Below are 20,805 nucleotides of genomic sequence, written 5' to 3' on the forward strand. Positions count from 1 at the left end.
TCTCAAAAATTCCACAGTGATGTTGGTCCATGCTGATGTGATTTTATTACACAGTTGCTGCAGATTGGACAGCAGTGCATTCAGGCTGCAAACAGCCAGTTAAATCGTATCACAAAGATGCTCTGTCACGTCATGTTTCTGTAGCTATTCTGAGACAAAACATGCTTTGTGACATGAGGCATTGTCCTGCGTCAAGCACCACTTTTATGAAGGATTAACGTTAGCTACATGGGACATTCAAATTTGCTCAGTTAGTATCAAGGGAAGTAAGGGGTCCCTGTAAAACATTCCCCAAACCATTACACCACTGCTGCCAGACAGTACCTGGATTTGTCACACCAGCCAGTGTTTTTCCATTCCTCAGTTGTCTAGTGTTGGTGATCGAGACCCACTGGAGCTACTACTTGCTTTAGCAGATAGGAGTGAAACCCGGTGTGTTCGTCTGCTGCAGTAGCCCACCTCTGACAAGGACATGCACACCCAGTTGGACTGCTATTATTATTTTTATCACTACTGTTAGCGGCCAACCAGTTAGCAGGCAGAATACCTGCACTTCTTCTGTTGATTGGATGTTTTTGGTGCAACTTTCCCATTAAACCCTATACACTTGTGTGAAAAGTCCAAGAAAAATGACATTTCTGAGATACTGGAACTGGCACATCCGACACTGAAGAATCACCCTCAGTCGTTTCGCTCACGACTTTTTCAGTTGTTCCACTATAATCACTGCAATATTCTCAATACACCCTCAGGTTTTTTCAGTTGTTTAAAAATTACCATTGGCTTGCTGGTGACATCCCTGTCCCTGTCTTCCTCCGTTCAGGAGGATGATTGTCTTTGACTTGTTTAAGAGGTGTGAAACATCATCCCCAGCCGAATTATCAACTTGACCATGTTAGTTCCCGACTGATTGGTTATTGGTATCCATCTACTGTACCAGTCACTGTTGTTCTTTGAGGCTTTCACACACTACTTCCATTTAACAATTCAGTTGGTTGAAATTTAATACTTGACAGAGGAACCTTACAGATATCGTATGTAAGATAGACTGAAGAAATGGTAGTCATTTAAGAGAAATGACAACCTCTATTATTACGCACAGTCCATGAAAGTTATGCAATTTTTTAAGAAACATTTTACCCTTGAATCAAATGTGTGATTGCTTAAACAATATTTCCTTTATATTTCACTGGTAGCGGTGATACATTTAGAATTTAATTTCATTATTCTTTATTTCATTATGACATTATGTAAATTGACAAAGATACATCCTGAAAAATCTATTTCAATCCCACTTCCTAATGGAACAAAATGTGAATAAAGGGGTGAATCCTTCCAATACTCACAACATAATTAGTCATTAGAAACGTACGGCCAAGCGCTGAGCACCGGCCTCACTTCGCAGTCTCTGTCGCATCACTTGAGCTCATCACTGCAAGAACTAGTAGATCAAAGTGCTCGTCAACAAAAGACACTATAAGGGTAAACCATTAGTAATTAGAAGGAAGGGGGGGGCATCAAAGAGAGGAAAGCCTTACAGTATGCCCTAATCGTTCTCCCATACACATTCCTCCCACAGGAAATACCACTGTGGCCCGCCCTTCAATGACATGAAAGTCAAACGTTTGCTGGGGCTTTAAATGCCTAGACTTAAAAGCCTCAAAGCAGACGTTCAAATATCCTTTTCATTTTCAGTTCAAAATGGATGGGATATTGCTGAAATACTTTGGGAAGGACACTAACATTTAAAGTATCGGAAATGAAGTATTAATAAAAATCCATCCCTGTAGTGGAGGACTTCTGAATCTTAGTAAGCAGATGCATACAGGGCTATCAGCACGTGACAGAGAAACAGACCATCTACAAGTCTGAATATATCCCTTAATGGAGGCCCGATCATTGTCGGGTAAGAAGTAGAACTAAGATCTTACTGTCAAATAGAAATGCTGAGTGATCTTAAAATGTTGTATACGTCTACATACCAGCTTGTGGAGGCATCTCATATTACAAAATATTGAATGTATTTTTTGTGAAGTCTGACCTTTTTGCTTTCATCTACCAATTTTGGGCTCACGTCATTCACCATGCTCACAGACAGTGCATTTGGCTGAAGAATTTATGATTGATGAATGTTTCACATTTTGAAACGAACAGCTCCTTTTAGAAGCCACTGAAAGCTTTCTCATCATAAGAGTTCCATCATGGCTGGGCTGGCAAAAGGAAACTCAACGATTTCCAGAGCACTCCCTGTGAGGAAGAGTACTCTATCAAGGAAGAGAGAGCAGCACAATGTAAAATATTTACACTGCCTCGCAACCATCCACCGACAGGGAGCCGGTTCCAGCTGACTCTGCTTCTCTGTTACGCCACTGACTGAGCTGGCTAACCACAGAATTAGGATTTACAATGGCAATATTAGGATGGACATTACCCTCATTATGATGGGATGAAAGCTCAGACAAATGATCAGGAACTTAGTCAGCCGTGGTTGCAGTGTAGACTAGGAATTATTCCACAATTCATCAAATTAAACAGCAATCAGTCAAAACCAGTTGATATTAGGCTTAAAGATCTGCTGATATTGTATCATGGCACTCACAGATTGTTTTAGGTAATTTATACAGAACAATTTTTTTAAATCACAAATAAAATGTATAACAGCTCAATTCATAATGGAAATAAGAAAGCCTCAAAGTCTTGAATTTAAGTGTGTAGAGCTGTGGTCTATTAGTAACACTGCCTGGTCAATGAATGCAATATACAAATAAGTAAGGATTGTGACAGTCAAATCTTTAAAAAAATTTTTATAAATAAAGATAATTGTAATTGTAGTAGTAGAAAGGGGCTACCAAATTGCAATTGAAATTTAAATAAGGGAAAGATTATTTAATAAAATATTATAAAATTAAGATTCAGCTTATATTTCACATTAGGTGTTATCCGAGCATCGTTTGTCACACAACAATTTATTTTGGATATTTTAAGTTAATTATTCATAGATATAAAAGCCTAGTATATAGGTATATATAGGTATAAATATTGTTTAGCAGACAGGAAACAATGTCACAAAAATGAAGCTTGTGCATCAAGGGGCAGAAGGCTGTTTGTCACGATGCTGAACTGTCAGAAACTTTCAACCAACACGTCTAAAAAAAATAGGCAAGTGTAAACATGTTTTTCCAAATGAATGATGCACCTTCCCCCAGGCAAATCAATGCCTTCATAAAGGCCACTATTACACGATGGGTGCCTGATGACTTATATTGTGTGGGTGAGCAAGGCTGAAAACCCTGAACATGTCTGCCAAATTGTATTATTCAAACTAATCAAGAGGTTTAAACATGTCTATTAAAGCGCTAATGTACAGTCGATAAATTATCTTGCAAATTGAGTCTTGACAGTGTTGGCAACATGTGTATGTAAGCACATAGCTAAGGACAGGTGGTTAAACAACATCATTAGACTAATATATTTTGGACATTCTCATTACAATGCATATAAGGAAAACATCCTGAATGTCAAAGTTCCAAGTCACATATAATCAATAAAAATGTTAATGAATAATATAGGGAAACAATTAAAAAAATTCCTGAAGACAAATATTTAGAAGTTATTCTAGAAAATGCAATACTACCATATCTATTAGTTTAACCCTCAAGTTGCCCTAAATCCCTTGAGAAATTCAGCAAAACAAATAAATAGTGTGGTAGAAATATAGCCGGGTATTTAAGAGCTAAGAGTGTAAAGAGAACATTTTTAATTGATTACATTTTAGATACAACCGCAGGTCAAACACATACGTTGGTTTTAACGTTTTAGCTTGATAATAACTCCATGGGCCTACATTTTGGAGTGTTCCATTGCCGGGCAACCACGACATGTTCAGTCATACACATTTCCTGTGTTGGCGATGTCACACTGAAGTGGTGCTGACTTCACTGGTTCTGGCGACAGGCCGAGCAGCACTTTGCAGCATTGTATTGAGTGGTGGTGGTTTAAGGGCAGCACTGGAGAAGGCGGGAGCTGATACGGGTGTTAAATATTTACACTGCCTCCCTCCAGTAGTGTGCTCAGGCGTGAAATAAAGCGAGAACCCGGTACTAAATGCAGGCCGCGCTTCTCACACACACCTTGGAGAGAGCCTTCTCAGCTAGCAAATGGAGATGAACATGATAAGAACGAGATCTGAAAGGAACAAGAATTTTAAGCAATGGAATACGTGAAATATTGATGTTGTTCTCAAAACAGGAGAGCTGGAATTCCACTTGAGTGGTTATGCATTCGGTTAAGATTACATTAACAAGGGCGCTTACACTAACAAGGGCTGAAGTGATCAAGTCCTGTAAGCATACTATAGTCTTAAAGTAATCTGATAGCAGACCGTCAACATATTTTCTGACCCAGTATGCTTCTGTGAAGTATTTTAAATGTCAAAAAGAGCACAAAACTGCTTAGATGAACCAAGGGAAACAGACTGATTATTAGGTCAGGTGATTCCTTAATCACATTGCGCTTTTCTTTCAAAAAATGAAAAGCAGGTAGCGTCAAGTAATGTCTCATAAAGGGGCATTTTGCTGGCTTAATCCTCCTTCAAACAAGACTTTTGGTGTATCTGTCAGCTGTCATGACTGTGGATGAATGTACAGCCCACATCACACTCTCCCTGGCATAACCCATGTGCAATGTGCAAAACAATCTCCCGTCAACAACATGAATAATGCAGAGCACCTCCTAAAGCACAGCAGGGTGGCTGACTGAAGACAGAGCAGCTACTCTTTCCTTGAGCTAAGAAACACAACACCGCATCAGCCAAAAACAGAACACTTGAAATTAGCCTCCATTCTTCGGCGCTTCCTGTTCACATGCATGGCCGTGTGAAATGACTCAGAACACTTGCCTCGCACTCATTCATGTGCATAATGAATTCGTGTATTAAAATAAATCTACGCGTTGGCTATAGAGCTGACTTTGTTTGATAGGAATGGCTATTTTTATATTGAATGCAACCATTAGTCAAACCTGCCGGCGGTCGGACAGGGATATGTTGCCCAGTGCATTAGCCTAAGAGCCCAATCTGCACTTAGGCAGGGGATTGGGCTGGGCCGCTCCATTAATGATCATCTGTAGCCATTTGGATACAACCACCCAAAAAACACACAGATTTAGGCTATTGAGAGATTAGAAGATTTGCAAGAGCAAAATGAAAATATGAAAGGAACGGAGACAAAAGCAAACCCAGGGAATGTGGGGTAATGATAAAGATTAACAGTGCTATGGAGAAGAGAGCAATGGGCTGTAACAGAGCAGCAAGACACAGAACACACAAGGATGCTTTTAAAACTGACTACTGGGGGTGGAGAGGATGCATGAAATGCACACTGCTGCTGGCAGATGGACGAACAGAGGCTCCTGATTCTCGCCCAATAAATCCTATTCAGGAGGGCATGCAACATCATCCCTTGGCTACCGTTGTCAGAGCCTTACCGTAATTGGCGAAGGTTGAAATACTGGAGGGAGATGGCTTCCATACTCAGGCTGAACCATATACAGTGGAAGACAAGGGGAATGAGGATGGCGGTGGACATTTGTATATGTAAAAGACATCTAAGAGTTTGCAGAATATTTTTTTATAACAAGCGAAAGAGAAAGATATGTTATGAAACTGCTCGGTAAGGCAAAACACCAGCTCTGATTCACAATTAATGTGACACCAATCAATATATTATTTCTTTATTTTTGACAGTTCCCATTTGGTTTTTACGGGTCATCAGTTGGCTTTCCTTTTTACGTTCCACAAAATAGAAGTTCAAATTGGACGACCATTTTGGGACCTCACTTTTTAAATTATTTGTTTTAAATGTCACACAAAAGAACAATAATTGACATTTTTACCAAGTTGAGTTTGAATCAGTTAACGCATTTAATCATTATTTAGTGTCAGCAGCATCACTAACATTTTACTCCTCTATGCAAACAACGACTTCTTACTCTATGCCCAGGTGAAAAACGTGAAAATAATGACGTGCTAAAATTTGGCAGGTAGGCACTCAAACTGAAGTCTATTCCAGTAATCCAGCGCATCATTGCGCGCTAATAGTTCATAACTTGCTATCCCAGACCATGTCTGACTCTCCCAGGGCAAGCCCAGCACATAATAGGGGAGGGGTAGCACACGTTAACAAAAGGTCGAAATCGTAACTAAAGAGTACGTACTACTTGCTTAAAATAACGATTAGTCGGTTTTAGCAAAAGATGAAAGGGGTTCCCGTACAGTGGCCTCTGGTGAATGACAGCAGACCGCACCGAAGGGACTGGGAATCAACTTTTTTTTCAGGAAGGGAAAGTGGAAGCTAGCTAATATAATAGTACATAACAATGACGCTAAGTTTTGACCTGCTAGTCTACGCTGCATCACTTAACTCTTTGTTTTCGTATTTATACCAAATAAGTACAGGGTCTGCTAGGTAGACAACTGCATACGCCAACTTACTGGGGTTGCTTCAAACAAGCTAGTCACTAGGCTAAAGTAAGCTAGGCTTACGTCGGCTGTTGGAATCTAGGTTCAGTTAACTAGCAGTCTTTCATATTCAGTCCTTAAAATCTCTGTTCAATGCTTAGTTACAATTTGTAGGCAACACAATCTAGAATGGGAAAACGCAGAAATATTAAAATATTAACTGAACACATGAGATCCGGAGGCTAGTTAGCACGGCTAACATTACCTTGTCAGAGTCGAGGTCAGGGTCAGCCTGGCTCAGTCGGAACAGAAATGATTTCGGATCTCGGCACAACGTCTGTCGTGTTGTTAGGAAGTACGTCCCCCCCACGTTCAAGCGAACCCATTTGGATGTGCCGTTGGTGATTAATTGGGGTTTGTCCCCGGGAGAATGAGTCAAACACCTCCGATAGACGGAATCACAAGCATCGGAGCTGTTTTCTGCCATCCCCTCTTCTCCGCCCTCTGGTATGACTGAGGCTGATGACAGGAAGCCTCCCTCTCCAGTAGACTGTACACTCGAGGCACAGGCGATGCCACTCCTTTCCCTCCACCTCCTGCTGCTAGCTGCCCACCACTTCACATGTCAATATGTATTAACAATGAGATGCCCTAAATAAGGTGCATAACAATTTCAATAGATAGAAAAAACAAATACATTGCAAACATTATTTAAAAAAACAGCAGTTGGAAAGTACAGACTTAAATGTAACATTTTTGCCACGTGGGAATGGAAATAATTTCAGACATAAGATAAGCCTTTAAATTGTATCAATTTAACACCAGGCCGAAAACGTATGGACAGATACATTTAATGTTTCAGCAGTCGTATTACGTCAGGTCGTAACAGAAGACAGAAGTCATGATAGTATTGTATGCCTAAATCCCTACATGCTTTAAAATTAGAAGTTCAAATTGGACGACCATTTTGTTACCTCACTTTTTAAATTATTTGTTTTAAATGTCATACAAAAGAACAATACTTTAAATTATTACCAAGTTGAGTTTGAATCAGTTAACGCATTTAATCATTATTATTTAGTGTCAGGAGCATCACTAACATTTTACCCCTCTATGAAAACAACGACTTCTTACCCTATGCCCAGGTGAAAAACGTGAAAATAATGACGTGCTAAAATATGGCAGGTCGGCACTCAAACTGAAGTCTATTCCAGTAATCCAGCGCATCATTGCGCACTAATAGCTCATTACTTGCTATCGTGGGAAAGGAAAATTTCAGACATCAAATAAGCCTTTAAACTGTATCAATTTAACGCCAGGCCGAAAACGTATGGACAGATACATTTAATGTTTCAGCAGTCGTATTACGTCAGGTCGTAACAGAAGACAGGAGTCATGATAGTATTGTATGCCTAAATCCCTACATGCTTTAATTACTGGACTACCAAGCATTACGTGGAAAATTTATCATTCAACTACTGATCTAGCGCACAAATAATCAGAGAGAGAATGAACAGATTCATTAAATTATCAGAAATATGATTAAATCACTGAGCAAATAGAAAATGTATATGATATAGTAAGAAAAAAGCTGTAAAATATTATAGTTTACAATAATTATTCACATTCAAAGGCTTTACATCTCAATACATACACAACATGGCCCCTGAACATGACTTCAATCCAAATATGATTCATATATTAGAATTTAAATAACACAGAATGAACTACAGGCTAAATAATAGCCATCAAATAACCTTATACAAGAATAAAAATACAAAAACTGTATCCTAATATCATTGCATTACTTGCTTCAGATTTCAATAATACAATCGTCTGTACATCACAGTTCTAGTCAGTTACAAACCAGGTAGAGAATTACATAGACAATGTAACCGACTGCCGCCCAACTTGATTTTAAAAATGTTCTAACAAGAGAAGTAAACACTTTCTATAGTGTTTCCTTACTTTAAAGACAGATACAGCAATTTAATCTGATATTTGGATCAGACACCCTTTAGCTGACATCGAAAACACGTTCAGCCCAACTTAGAGGCCCGAGGCTACGGTTCACCCGCTCCAGTCACAACGACTCAGCTGGAGGAATATCTCTTGAGAGGACCTTTAAGTAATGTCAGAATTAGAAGTATTACTATTATCTTAACCAAAAAAACAAAAACAACAAAAAAACACGAGCAAAAGTCAAATCAATTGCTCGATACATATTGGGCCAGGTGTCATGTTGTAGAAAAACCATAGGGATACTCCCAATAAACATTGATAACCCATTTAGGCAAACAGCCAACTTGCCCAGGGAATACCGCTATACTGTGATTGCTTAAAAAAAAAAAAAAAAAATGATAGTATAGTATTATGGATGTAACTCTTTTGAAGCTTTCCTTATCGCCAACGCTGTTCAATATGGGGTAGTCAGCATTCGATTTTGTTTTTAAGAGAACATACTGAAGATGAACCGACAATCCCACCAAAAGAAAACAGTATTCAAACCACAAAGAAATAGCCAGTGAATGGTAAAGAACAGCCAAAAAATTCAATATTAGCCATGGTTGCTAATGCAGTCAAAATACCCACCATAAATTGTATAAAACTATATCTCCAGTGCCCTGGTAGACAAGCAGACAAGGCTGAGCTACAAAACTGGCCGTGCAGGAAAGCTAAGCGAGTCTTATAAGAGTACAAGCTAGTGGCATGTTCACCCACCCCCCTATTTGCAATGTGACGGGTCTACTACTAGGGACGGTCCTCACAGCCTCAGTCTATGGAAAAACCAAGCTGAAGCAATTAAAGCTTTTCATATCTATGCCTCACTTTGGGACCAGCGCTCCACTCTGAAACATTAACAGACCCAAACTGGACTGCAATTAATAAGTACCAAGAACCTTGAGAACCAATTAAAATATAATTATGTGTGGACAATGGGGAAGTGACAAAAATATGCTTTATTGGGTAAGCGCCTGCTTGCAGAGCAACACTATGTGGAGTATATGGATTGGAGTTCAGGTCTGATGTCGTAGGCATACAATGTCGGCTTAGGATGTACTTCGAAACCTTATTGGGATTAGGTACTTTCAGCAAACCTCAAAATGAAAATAGCTTTCAATGAAGGTTACTACTGAGGTAGTTTAAAGCTTAGCATAATATTCACTTCCTTGGAATTGGTGAAAATATTTGTTCAGGAGTCGATCAAACGTGTCTACGAAAATATGTGTAGAGAATGTACCACCATATCCATGGTGAGTGAACATTTTCCAGCAATGCTGTGAACTGACAAAGTAGCGATCTCATATGAAAGCCATTCTCAGAGGTTTGTTAATAATAGGCTCTGGTGCACAAGTGAAACAAGTGATGCTGGGTTGTGTTTTGTTAGTGTGGCTGGAAGAGGAAACCAGTCCTTACACTGAGATGGTTCTAAGGGTACCTACACCGTTGGAATTCTACAGACAAGCCTGTCCTCTCTTTCCTCTGCAGAATGTACAAGATGCCGATGTGCATGGAAGCGGTCTCATCATCCACACATGGAGAAATGCATTAAGAAGCCTCACAGAGAGCACAAAGAACAAGCAAAGCAACCCCGAATCCCATGGTCTTTTTTTCCTATTGGTTCTGCTCATTTCAGAGAAGGAAAATAAACAAGGTCTAGATGCCATAGATGCCAGCGTCTCTAAAAGAGTTTGTTTACATTGCGGTGATGAAGGGCACTAAAGAGGGTGTTACTCTGCTCTGTGATTGGCCTCAGAGCCTGGAGGAAGGAGTGGCCGCAGGAGGAACTGCTCTCCTATAGGCCAGGATTTTGGTGCTTGTGATAGATCTTTCTCCACACTTCCTGGATCTTCTTACACCACTTGTCAGCGTTTCCGCTGGGGTCCATCAGATAGTATGTTCGATTTGGCTGTAAAAAAAAAATCTAAATCAACAACATGAAAATCTTTCAAAGCTGAGCCAATACAAGATAACATAAATCATGGGATCATTTCAGTTTGACGTCATCAATAATCTTTAATTAAAGTTAACATTTACCGTGTGGACAAAGAAGGTCTTGAAGTTCTTGGCCTCTGGGCGTAGCTCAGGGGACCAGGGGATCTCCCCCTTAAGGACCTTGTTGACAGGATCCACGTAGTACAGGTGTGGCCCTTCAGTGAGAAGCAGCTGTCTCCGCCGAGCAAATAGGCCCTGCAATGTAGTCATAGTGTGAGAAAACCACCAGAGGGCGCTAGTGCCCAGTGACGATCAGTACCAGGGGTGGAATTCCCCCTCTGTTGGCCTAGGATCAACTTCCTTCAACCCCAATTTTTTTTTTTTTCCAACTCCAAACAAAAATCACTACTCGTTATTGAAAACTGTAAACGTGGTACATTCCAATTGCCACTACACTAACTTAATTACTCTGAAAACAAAGTCGAGACAAAATGTTATGCTTTAAATCGCCATCCGCTCACCTTTCGTTTATCCACTGGGCCCATTTTCAGGATCAAATTATTCTCAACAAACTGGTGCCTGAGTAGGTCAGAATTAGTAATGGTTAAAAGCAAAGCAATGTAAACATATACATTAGAGAAAGCTTCAAACCAGCTTCAATATCAAAGCTTCAAGTTGTTCCTAATCAAAAAACATCTGACTAAGAGAAAGTGCTTCAGACTGGGGCTTACCAAGGGTTTCCACTGGTCTGTTTGTCCAGCAGCAGCTGCTTCTCTTCTTCGGAAAACAGCAGGTCCAGCTCAAATGAGTTGTTGTCCAGGTCATGGACATACTGCTCAATGTTGCTGCTGGACCTCTGCGGGGCTGGGGGAATTGTCTCAGGGGTCGAGATCGATTGGGACGAGCTGGACTGGGCAACCTGCATGCTGCTGAACTGGCTGAGGAGATCGTCATACTAGGAGAACACAGGAGATTGAAGCAGGAGCTTTAGGCATGGTACAAAGACAAACCCAACTCATCAAAATAATTCTGGAAAAACAGACACGAGAAAATGCGATGAGCCGTATCATGTTCTAGGAATGTGTGAAAGGGACTCACGTTTCCATAGCAGTCCTCATCATCCTCAGACATTGCTGGCAGGTAGGGTGTGAGCTTGGGGGGCGTCTGCAAGTGGAGGTCTCTCCAGGAGATGCTTTCGAAGAAGGGGTGTCCTTTCAAGGGGGCATAACCTCCCATCTCCTCACAACCGATTCTCTTGGAGGGGTCCAGCAACTAGCAGCAAAATAATCAATTTAATGTACACACAATCAACTCTTACTAGAATGATCTAAACCATTGTGTGGATGATCAGTGTGACAATAGTCAAATCATTGTAACAGCATAACATGCTGCAGTGTCTTAAAGATTATATAAATGAAAACATGGCTCACCAAAAGCCGTTCAACAAGATCCTTGGCTTTGGGGAAGAACTTCTCTGGGAATTCATACTCCAACTTGATAATCTTCTGGAATATTAGGTACTCATTTCTGGTCGGACGTAAGCACGGATAAGTAAGGAGGGGGAGGGAGGCAGAGAAAGAACAGTTATTTACGCCAAGTGTCCTTACAAATCCTCAATCGAGTCAGCCTGTGCGATGAGCCTACAAGAGAAGGCGAAGGCGGGCAGCCATCATGCTCAACTTACCCAGCTCTGAAGGGCGGCAGCCCAGCCACCAGCTGATAGATTATGCACCCCAAGGCCCAGAGGTCAGAGCTGAAACACACAACCAATGAACATCGATATAACACCCTTTCGAATGTCGAGAGCAATGCATTGGCACAACGCTCCAAAAGCAGTAGGACAAAACCAAGTGAGTTGTGAGGGGGTACTCGACAAAACAATCCCAGTTACCTCTTGCAGGCAGATTTCTCTGTCAGCAGCTCAGGAGAGACATACTGCGCAGTTCCTACAAAGGAGTTGGCTCTTGCTGAAAAACAATAAGGTGGTGAGAATCAGAAAAGAAAACACGAGTGATGAATACTGAAGGGCAGAAACAAGTTTCGGTATGAAGTAAGAACATAATAAATTTGGAGAATGTTCAGGGACAAATAACTCCCTATTAATGCTTCATGCTGCTAAAACATATACAGATACCTTGTCTGCTGTCTGAAGACAACTGCTTTGCTGTACCAAAGTCTGTTATTTGGATATGCATGTCTTCGTTCAGTAAAATATTCTCAGGTTTGAGGTCTCTGAAAAACAGGCATGTACAAAAGGTGTGTTAATAAATTGATCAGGAAGATAAAATGAACCAAAATATCTGGTCACATGACAGGCTTAACCGTTCTTACCTGTGAATGATCCCCTTCTCATGCAAATATTCTAGAGCGCAAACAATTTCCGCAGAGTAGAATCTAGTGCAGGTCTCATCAAAAGAACCGATTTTGCGAATATATTTCAAAAGCTCTCCATTCTTAGCATAGCTAAGGCCAAAATCTAATAGCAAATTGTTAAGGGAAACAAACAAAATACAAGAAAATATGTTTACCACAGACCTAAGACAATTTCCTGAAAATGCTGGTGATGTAGCTAGGCTCCAACTACCAAGATCTGTTCTTAAAGGATACACAACTTTTCATCATCTTGAAATGTAAAGTAGAGTTTGACAAAGAATGGATGATCTAGGTTTGACATCACATCCCTTTCTCTTTTCACATACTGAGCCTTGTTCTCCTTCATAATATGCCGCTTCTCCAAAATCTTAACTGAAATGTACAAAAAGTATAGGGTAAATATATCACAACCGACATGAACAGCATCTTCAAACTCATTGAAACCTTTACAAAATATTGTATAATATAATATATTAGAAAAGCAACAGTTATATGAAAACTGTTTCCCGATCTAATACATCTAATATAACAACTTACTTGCATATTCTTTTGTCGTTGCCTGTTCCCTTGCAAGGACAACCTGGCGACGGAAAAAATGGCATAGGAAGAATATTTTAAAAATCAAAGCAGCAGATCACTTCATAACCCCCCAAAAATTAGTTGGTTGGTTAACTTAAAATCGATAGCATGAGCTATGTCAAGATGGAGTACAATATGGTCTTCCATGTAAACATCTATCTGGGGTTAATTCATGTGAAATAGAATGCAGGCTACTTACGGTTGAGAAGGAGCCCTCTCCCAGTATCTTGCCAAATTTGAAGTCGTCTGACCTCTTCTTGCGCGGCTGAGGAGCCTGCGGTGCTCGGAGCTCAGCGCCCTGGTTGGCATGCATCCCTGGGGCCCGGGACTCAGAGGTGGGTCCCTCCATGCTGGGACCGTGGCTGCTACTTGCGCCTGGGAGTGCAAGTGGCGAGCAGGAGTCAGGCTGATTTCTTACCATTAATGGAAGTGGGCAGGAACAGATGACCACGCTGGATTGAATGGGCACAACATCATACTAAACAGAAGAGAAGAGAATGACAGGTGACCAGGCGCTGGAAAATTTGACAGTTGTTTGTCTAGATTAGTTATAAGCAATTTCAAATTCATATCCAGGTAGGTGGTCCTTAGATCCAACCAGAACCTGTGCACACACCCCTAAAAGTCAGATATCACAGAAAGGTAACAAACCCCCAAAAAATAGACTTGATTTCTAAAAACAATTGCGCCTTGACCCAGACCATGTTGCCATAGTGCATTATTGGGTGGCAAATTTCACCAGCAGTCATAGGGGACTTCTAATAATAATGTGGCAGCAGAGTGAAAAGCAAAGTGTGACAACTGTAGAACTGTCAGTCTATATTAAAACATCTGTAGCCGTGGACTCTTGGGCAGCTCAACGTCCGCCAGTCTAGGTTTGAGACTTGACTGTGCTACTAGCTGACGAGTGGCAGGGAAGCAGAGAAGGGAAGCAATTTCAGCAGGGAATTCCTGCTCTAATCGCACTCCAGCAACTCCCTCAGGCAGCTTTGGTGCTTGCAAAGCTAATAGAGCTTGACAGTGAGCATGCCCTTGCACGTTGGAAAAAGGCAGAATGTGACATCTTGGGTGGAAGAGTGGAAAAAGGCAGAATGGCTTGGCGTTGGAGGAAGGCTTGTCGCCATCTTTTACTCTCCCAAATCGGTTGACAGTTCTTGCAATGAGACCGAAGCATAGATATAATTGGATATGATTGAATTGGGGAATGGAGAATAAGGCAGTGGGAACATATTTAATCTATAGCCTTAGAAATTAGATATTTGTTTACAGATGAAAGAGAGGATAAGTAAAAGGTGCATAGTCATATCCAAATCGAATTACTCTTAATGGTGTGTGGCACTATTGCAACCCGCCCTACCATTCATTCTCAGAATCCTAGGCCAAGCTCATCGGGCCTCATTGGGTTTAGGCGGAAAAAGAACTCTACCAGTAGGTTATGTAATTCTGTAATGATCATGTCACAAATATCTGGAACAAAACAGAACATAGGCTTTGCCATGAACAGTTACTCTTAAATGATTGGGAAGAGTCTGTGTAAGAGAATAAAAACAGTTGTCCCAGCTCTGTTCTCTGGTTGGTTGTAGGGTCCCATGAGCAGTCAGCTAACTCAAAGTATATGTTGGAAAGCATGCTGTACAAAAGATTTAACACGTGCACCTGGGACCCTAATAAAGACTTTAGCCCTCTCTCACCTACAGTAAACTACTTTAAACCCCCCGACCAGGGGTAACTATCCCCGTTATAATTTTTAGTTGTTGTCATACGTGGGAAACTGGTTTGCTAGGTGTTTAAAAACCAATGCCAATGGACAGCACTCCCTCTCTTGCCGATAGCAAGCAGGACTCCAAGCTCGAATAAAATAAACATTTTTAGTTAAGATGCGTGTGAAGAATATGCATGTTGAGCATGTACAAACTACGTGTATCGAAAATACTATACTTAGTATGAGGCAAATCTTAAACGATATAAGAAAGTCACAATTGAGCACTGAATCATTACATTATTTAAGCCAGTATTTATGACAGCATATAACCTACCTTATGATCACTATGGAGCAAATGAATAACTGGGGCCAGGACAAGACAACGTGAAGTAGGCTAGCGACTGTAGCTAAATGAAAAACTCCCGACCCAACCCTTTCCCTGGATGAAAAATTCCAGTAACGATTTCTAGTGAGACACTAAATATTTAAGTTTTATTATGCTTTTTTACTATTCAATTCAGGATACGATTAACTGGTAATCTAAAACAAATAATATCAGTTTCGGTAGCAAATTACTACTATAGCTAGCATCCTTTCTACCAACACATCGGTGCTTTACTGTACCTGCTAAAAAGAGAATTAGCTAGCCCTGGCTAACTCACAGTTTGTGAATGTGAACGAGGACAGCCAAGCAAAGGTCGTTTCATTGAGTTAGAAACCAGCACAATATAAAGCTTTTAAAATTACATAAAACATACAAGCACGATGACGATGTAAACACCCACCAAAGGCCAAATAAAACACTCTAGATTGTGTAAATGTGCCCACTTCCAAAATATGAAACTGGGGAGCTTGCTAGCTAATGTTAGCTGGCTGCATAGGCCTGTGAAATGAGAAGGAAGCTAGCTAGCCAGTTTGACAAACGCGAAACATGACTTCGTCAAACACTGCCAGGTGAATCTCCAGCTAGCTTGTCAACCGCAATCCACAAGGTGTGGCCAGATATGTTCTTATCCATTATTAGTAGTTTTTAACAAATTACTTAGGACTAGCAAGTCTACGTTACATGATGCTGATACGGATGAAACTTAACTGAAAAGTCTCAGTCTTTTACAAACTATAGTATCTTAGCATAATCAGCTAATTGTAGCTAGAGCTGACGCTTCACGTATTCAAAACCAAGTTTGTTAGTAGCATGTTGACATAGCGAACTAGCTAATATTACTGTACCTAATTTAAAATCAATCACATAGCTATAGTTAAAGTTTAGGCAAGTAATCTAGTATATGTACAGTAGTAGTCTAATAACGTATACATACAACAACTTCACGTTACCTAGGTGTAGCCGCCAAATTGACTGACCGGCTAGCTATTTAGATAAGCTACAAAAACCACCAGGAATTACAACTAAACCAGCTACCGCCGCAACGTTACTGGTTGTCGGTAGCTAGCCAACTTTAGCTAACTTCGTTAGCTGAACTTGTAGAATTCAAAGCGCAACGGAAGGTCTTACAGTTATACGTTAACAGGCATATAATTGCGAAACTACACACATACAGCTACCAAATACTATCCTCATAACTAAACGTAATGTTTGATTTTGAGCCATCTTTAATGTTCTCAAGATTTCTTCATACTCATAACGTTGGTTAGCTAAACAAACTCACCAAATACACTAGTTATACCGGTAGTAATTAAACGTCGGTAACGTTAGGTAGCCAGAACATTTAGACTAGTTTGGCAACGTTAACTAAACACTTCGAAACGGCCTAACAAGATGCCAAAGTAATGTTGTTCACAGCTCGTGAAACGGTTTGAAAACTAATCTAGTTAACGTTACAGTACATAACATTTACTGTAGCTTGTTAGCGCGCTTACAGTATCAGCATGGTAGTACTAGGCGCTACCTGTAGGTACTCATTGAAGTTCCCCGAAAATGTTTGGATTGAAATACTGTCTGTAGAACTGTTCCCCCGACCTCGTACTACTACGACCTAGCTACACTAAAACAACCCAAAAAATGTGGATTCTATTAAAATATATATAGAGAGAATGTTACACTGACTACTTAACATCAGTTACTACTGAACATGAGGAAGAAACTGGAAAGTTTTGCAAACTTAACGTAGGTAGTCTTTCAGTCTTATCAATTTGCCGAATATTGTTGTGGAGAAGTAGTTGAGTACGACTACTGTACTGTACCGACTGCAGCGACACCTTTCATGTACTGGGGGGGGGGTACTATTGCCTACGTTCTCAATTGCTGAGACTTGAAGTTGCGAAAGCGTAAATATTATAAATTGACGGTATTAGCAAAAATCAGAGTATTCCCTCATGTGTATTTTCTGGTTAGCAAACGAGCAATGTAGCTAATGATGCGTTAGTCAGAGGTCCTCATACCGCTGTTTGAAATGGGGGCCTAACAGTAACATCGAACATTTTCTCTAACTGTCGTCATGCAATACATATTGAGCAACGGCTTCGAATTGAAATTAGGATTAAAGCTGCAATACTCACTACCTGACTTGTGGCTCTTGCCATGGAAGTTTCCCTCGAGTATTTATTTGGAATAAAATAATTACAGAACCTCCAGTAATGGCTGCCTCTGCGCCTTCATTTTCCAGCTGTGACGTCGTTCCACAACAATGTTACCGCAAAGACAGGAGAGGATAGGCCTACTTCCCTGTATCCGCCCCCTCGCAGTGTATCGACTGAATTTAATAAAAACGAACGCAACGGTCGTTTCAGGAAAGGTCAAACATTTGTTATTAAACCCTATTTCAAAGTGTGTCTGCATTGCGTAATTTATATTTTGCTCCTGACCTGATTCTGTGTTCATTATGCAGTTCTATGTAGGCAGGCAACACATACATCTACATTCATTACTTTTAACAGCAGCATACAAAACGCGCTGTACACAGGAAAATGTCCTATACTGTTTCACACGTCATTATCTTCTGAATGTTTGAGGTTGACTTTAAAGGGATAGTTCGAAAGTACGTTAATTAAAGGAGTAGTTCATAATTTTACAACATTAGATGGTTCCTCACGATTACATTTGGGAGCATTTTGTGGCTTAAGAAATTAAGTCTTGGGCCTTGGATCTTTTTTAATGCATACATATTGGTTAAAGAGAGAAAGTTGTAGCAGAATCAAACTAATTGGAGAGCCAGCATGGGGCACTCGGATCTAAACATCAATTCATAAAGCCCAAAGGCAGTGAAAGTGACTTTGCAATGCATAGGTTACCACCTTTTGGATAAGGCATTAAATGGGTCTACTCACTGTAAAATCTCATGGCAATTGGTCAAAAATATGTTCATCTCAGTATCATAGCTAAATTTCCAACCTTACCCTATTCCCACCATAGACCTAATCATCCCCTCATTCCTCATTGGCATATTAATTCTCACTTCTCCACCTCAGGTAATGGGTGGTGAGCATTCTTGCACACATTGGTGGTGAATGAGGTCAGTTTCTCTCTATTGCTTTGAGTACCTCAGTCAGTAGAAATGTGCTGTATGAATCCAGTCGATTTTTAGTTTTATTATGATTACCCTTCAAAAAATTTCTGACATGACTGCAGAGATCTGATTTGTTTCATGTAATAACTCTAAAAATAGAGGTTAGTTACAGCGCAAAGGTCATGTCATAACTCAAAAAACCATCAGTTACAACTGTTTATCAGGGGTATAGTAGGGGGCAGTTTACCCACTTATTTCAACTTAGATTACAGTTATCAAACCTTTGGTTTTGAAAACTCAAGCTTATCAATGCCTTTCAGTGTAGCAGCATTATTCCAGTGTTAAAATCTTGGTCCGGGCTTACCTACAATGGTGATGAGAATTGTAAAGGACAAGAGTGGCTTTTCCCCCTATTGTTCTAGTAACTCCTTGCGGTAGTTTGGGCCCCTGCAAGCTCAATCTTGCTTGGTGACTTGCTAGATGTTCTTCAGGGGACACATTTAGGTCTTCAACATTCCCCTGGCTGCTGGGAGTTAATATGAGGCAGTGTCATGAATTAGACTTGACAGAAAGCAGGTCATTATATATTGTAATGTGGTAACTTTGAAGGAAAAATGTGTAGAATGTATTCTCCACATAGAAGCTAGATGAATTGCAGCTAAAACTGTTTGCATTCAGACCTATCCTACCCCATTTCCCACTTGCACTAGTGTTGTTTTCACTTCACCAGCTTGGTATTTAATTTTCAGTGGCCACTTTATAAGTTACACTTGCTCATGAATAAAAATAGCCAAACAGCAAATCATGTGGCTGCAAATCAATTAATAAAGCATGCAGACATGATCAAGAGGTGACATTTTTGTTCAACCAAACACTTGAATGGGATAGACGCCCATTTTAAACCACTGACTGCCTTATGATTATTGTTGAAAAGTTTACTGGTTCCAGCATCTCTGAATTGGATTTTCACACACTACAGTTTCCAAAGTTTACAAAGAATGGTGATACACAATTACAGTGGGGAGAACAAGTATTTGATACACTGCAGATTTTGCAGGTTTTCCTACTTACAATGCATGTAGAGGTCTGTAATTTTTATCATAGGTACACTTCAACTGTGAGATCCAGAAAATCACATTGTATGATTTTTAAATAATTAATTAGCATTTTATTGCATGACATAAGTATTTGATCACCTACCAACCAGGTAAAAAATAATTCCAGCTCTAGCAGACCTTATAGTTTTTCTTTAAGAAGCCCTCCTGTTCTCCACTCATTACCTGTATTAACTGCACCTGTTTGAACTCGTTACCTGTATAAAAGACAGCTGTCCACACACTCAATCAAACAGATGCCAAACTCTGCACAATGGCCAAGACAAGAGAGCTGTGTAAGGACATCAGGGATAAAATTGTAGACCTGCACAAGGCTGGGATGGGCTACAAGACAATAGGCAAGCAGCTTGGTGAGAAGGCAACAACTGTTGGTGCAATTATTAGAAAATGGAAGAAGTTCAAGATGACGGTCAATCTCCCTCGGTCTGGGGCTTCATGCAAGATCTCACCTCGTGGGGCATCAATGATCATGAGGAAGGTGAGGGATCAGCCCAGAACTACACGGCAGGACCTGGTCAATGACCTGAAGAGAGCTGGGACCACAGTCTCAAAGAAAACCATTAGTAACACACTACACCGTCATGGATTAAAATACTGCAGCATACGCATGGTCCCCCTGCTCAAGCCAGCACATGTCCAGGCCCGTCTGAAGTTTGCCAATGACCATCTGGATGATCCAGTGGAGGAATGGGAGAAGGTCATGGGGTCTGATGAGACAAAAATAGAGCTTTTTGGTCTAAACTCCACTTGCCGTGTTTGGAGGAAGAAGGATGAGTATAACCCCAAGAGCACCATCCCAACCGTGAAGCATGGAGGTGGAAATATCATTCTTTGGGGATACTTTTTTGCAAAGGGGACAGGACGACTGCACTGTATTGAGGGGAGGATGGATGGGGCCATGTATTGCGAGATCTTGGCCAACAACCACCTTCCCTCAGTAAGAGCATTGAAGATGGGTCGTGGCTGGGTCTTCCAGCATGACAACGACCCGAAACACACAGCCAGGGCAACTAAGGAGTGGCTCCGTAATAAGCATCTCAAGGTCCTGGAGTGGCCTAGCCAGTCTCCAGACCTGAACCCAATAGAAAATCTTTGGAGGGAGCTGAAAGTCCGTATTGCCCAGCGACAGCCCCGAAACCTGAAGGATCTGGAGAAGGTCTGTATGGAGGAGTGGGCCAA

At 40.6% G+C, this 20,805-nt stretch overlaps 2 protein-coding genes across 6 annotated transcripts in view; both read right to left on the reverse strand.

Annotated features, from left to right (window-relative positions):
- The window catches only part of kctd5b (potassium channel tetramerization domain containing 5b), a 30,616-nt gene extending 23,560 nt beyond the window's left edge, over positions 1 to 7,056 (reverse strand). The window contains exon 1 of the mRNA XM_013133795.4: positions 6,723 to 7,056. Coding sequence (XP_012989249.1) covers positions 6,723 to 6,944 — 222 coding nt within the window. The 5' untranslated portion in view covers positions 6,945 to 7,056. The remainder of the gene's footprint in view (positions 1 to 6,722) is intronic.
- Positions 7,057 to 7,856: 800 nt separating this feature from the next.
- pdpk1b (3-phosphoinositide dependent protein kinase 1b) lies at positions 7,857 to 17,940 on the reverse strand. 5 transcript variants are annotated; one of them, XM_010888863.5, is made up of 14 exons: positions 17,871 to 17,940; positions 13,545 to 13,823; positions 13,304 to 13,346; positions 13,001 to 13,138; positions 12,725 to 12,869; positions 12,528 to 12,625; positions 12,285 to 12,360; positions 12,078 to 12,146; positions 11,824 to 11,920; positions 11,492 to 11,665; positions 11,125 to 11,348; positions 10,915 to 10,972; positions 10,496 to 10,648; positions 7,857 to 10,367 (listed from the first exon to the last, which is right to left on the reverse strand). In XM_010888863.5, the coding sequence occupies exons 2-14, from the start codon at positions 13,764 to 13,766 to the stop codon at positions 10,254 to 10,256; spliced, it is 1,611 nt and encodes a 536-aa protein (XP_010887165.1). In that variant the 5' UTR covers positions 13,767 to 13,823; positions 17,871 to 17,940; the 3' UTR covers positions 7,857 to 10,253. The 5 variants fall into 5 exon arrangements, with proteins under 5 accessions (XP_010887165.1, XP_010887162.1, XP_010887161.1 ...); XM_010888860.5 differs by lacking the exon at positions 17,871 to 17,940 and adding an exon at positions 17,568 to 17,714; XM_010888859.5 differs by lacking the exon at positions 17,871 to 17,940 and adding an exon at positions 17,565 to 17,714.
- Between the last annotated feature and the right edge of the window lie 2,865 nt (positions 17,941 to 20,805).

The sequence above is a fragment of the Esox lucius genome, chromosome 5 (genome assembly GCF_011004845.1).
Source record: "Esox lucius isolate fEsoLuc1 chromosome 5, fEsoLuc1.pri, whole genome shotgun sequence".
Taxonomy (NCBI): Eukaryota; Metazoa; Chordata; class Actinopteri; order Esociformes; family Esocidae; genus Esox; species Esox lucius.

Excerpts from the sequence above, each read along its gene's own strand:
- pdpk1b (XM_010888859.5), bottom strand. The coding sequence starts at position 17,588 with ATGGCAAGAGCCACAAGTCAGGTA. Across the intron at positions 11,666-11,823 it reads ATCTTGTTGAACGGCTTTTG|TTGCTGGACCCCTCCAAGAG; the intron begins GTGAGCCATGTT and ends TTTTGCTGCTAG. Across the intron at positions 11,349-11,491 it reads ATGAGGACTGCTATGGAAAC|TATGACGATCTCCTCAGCCA; the intron begins GTGAGTCCCTTT and ends GTGTTCTCCTAG.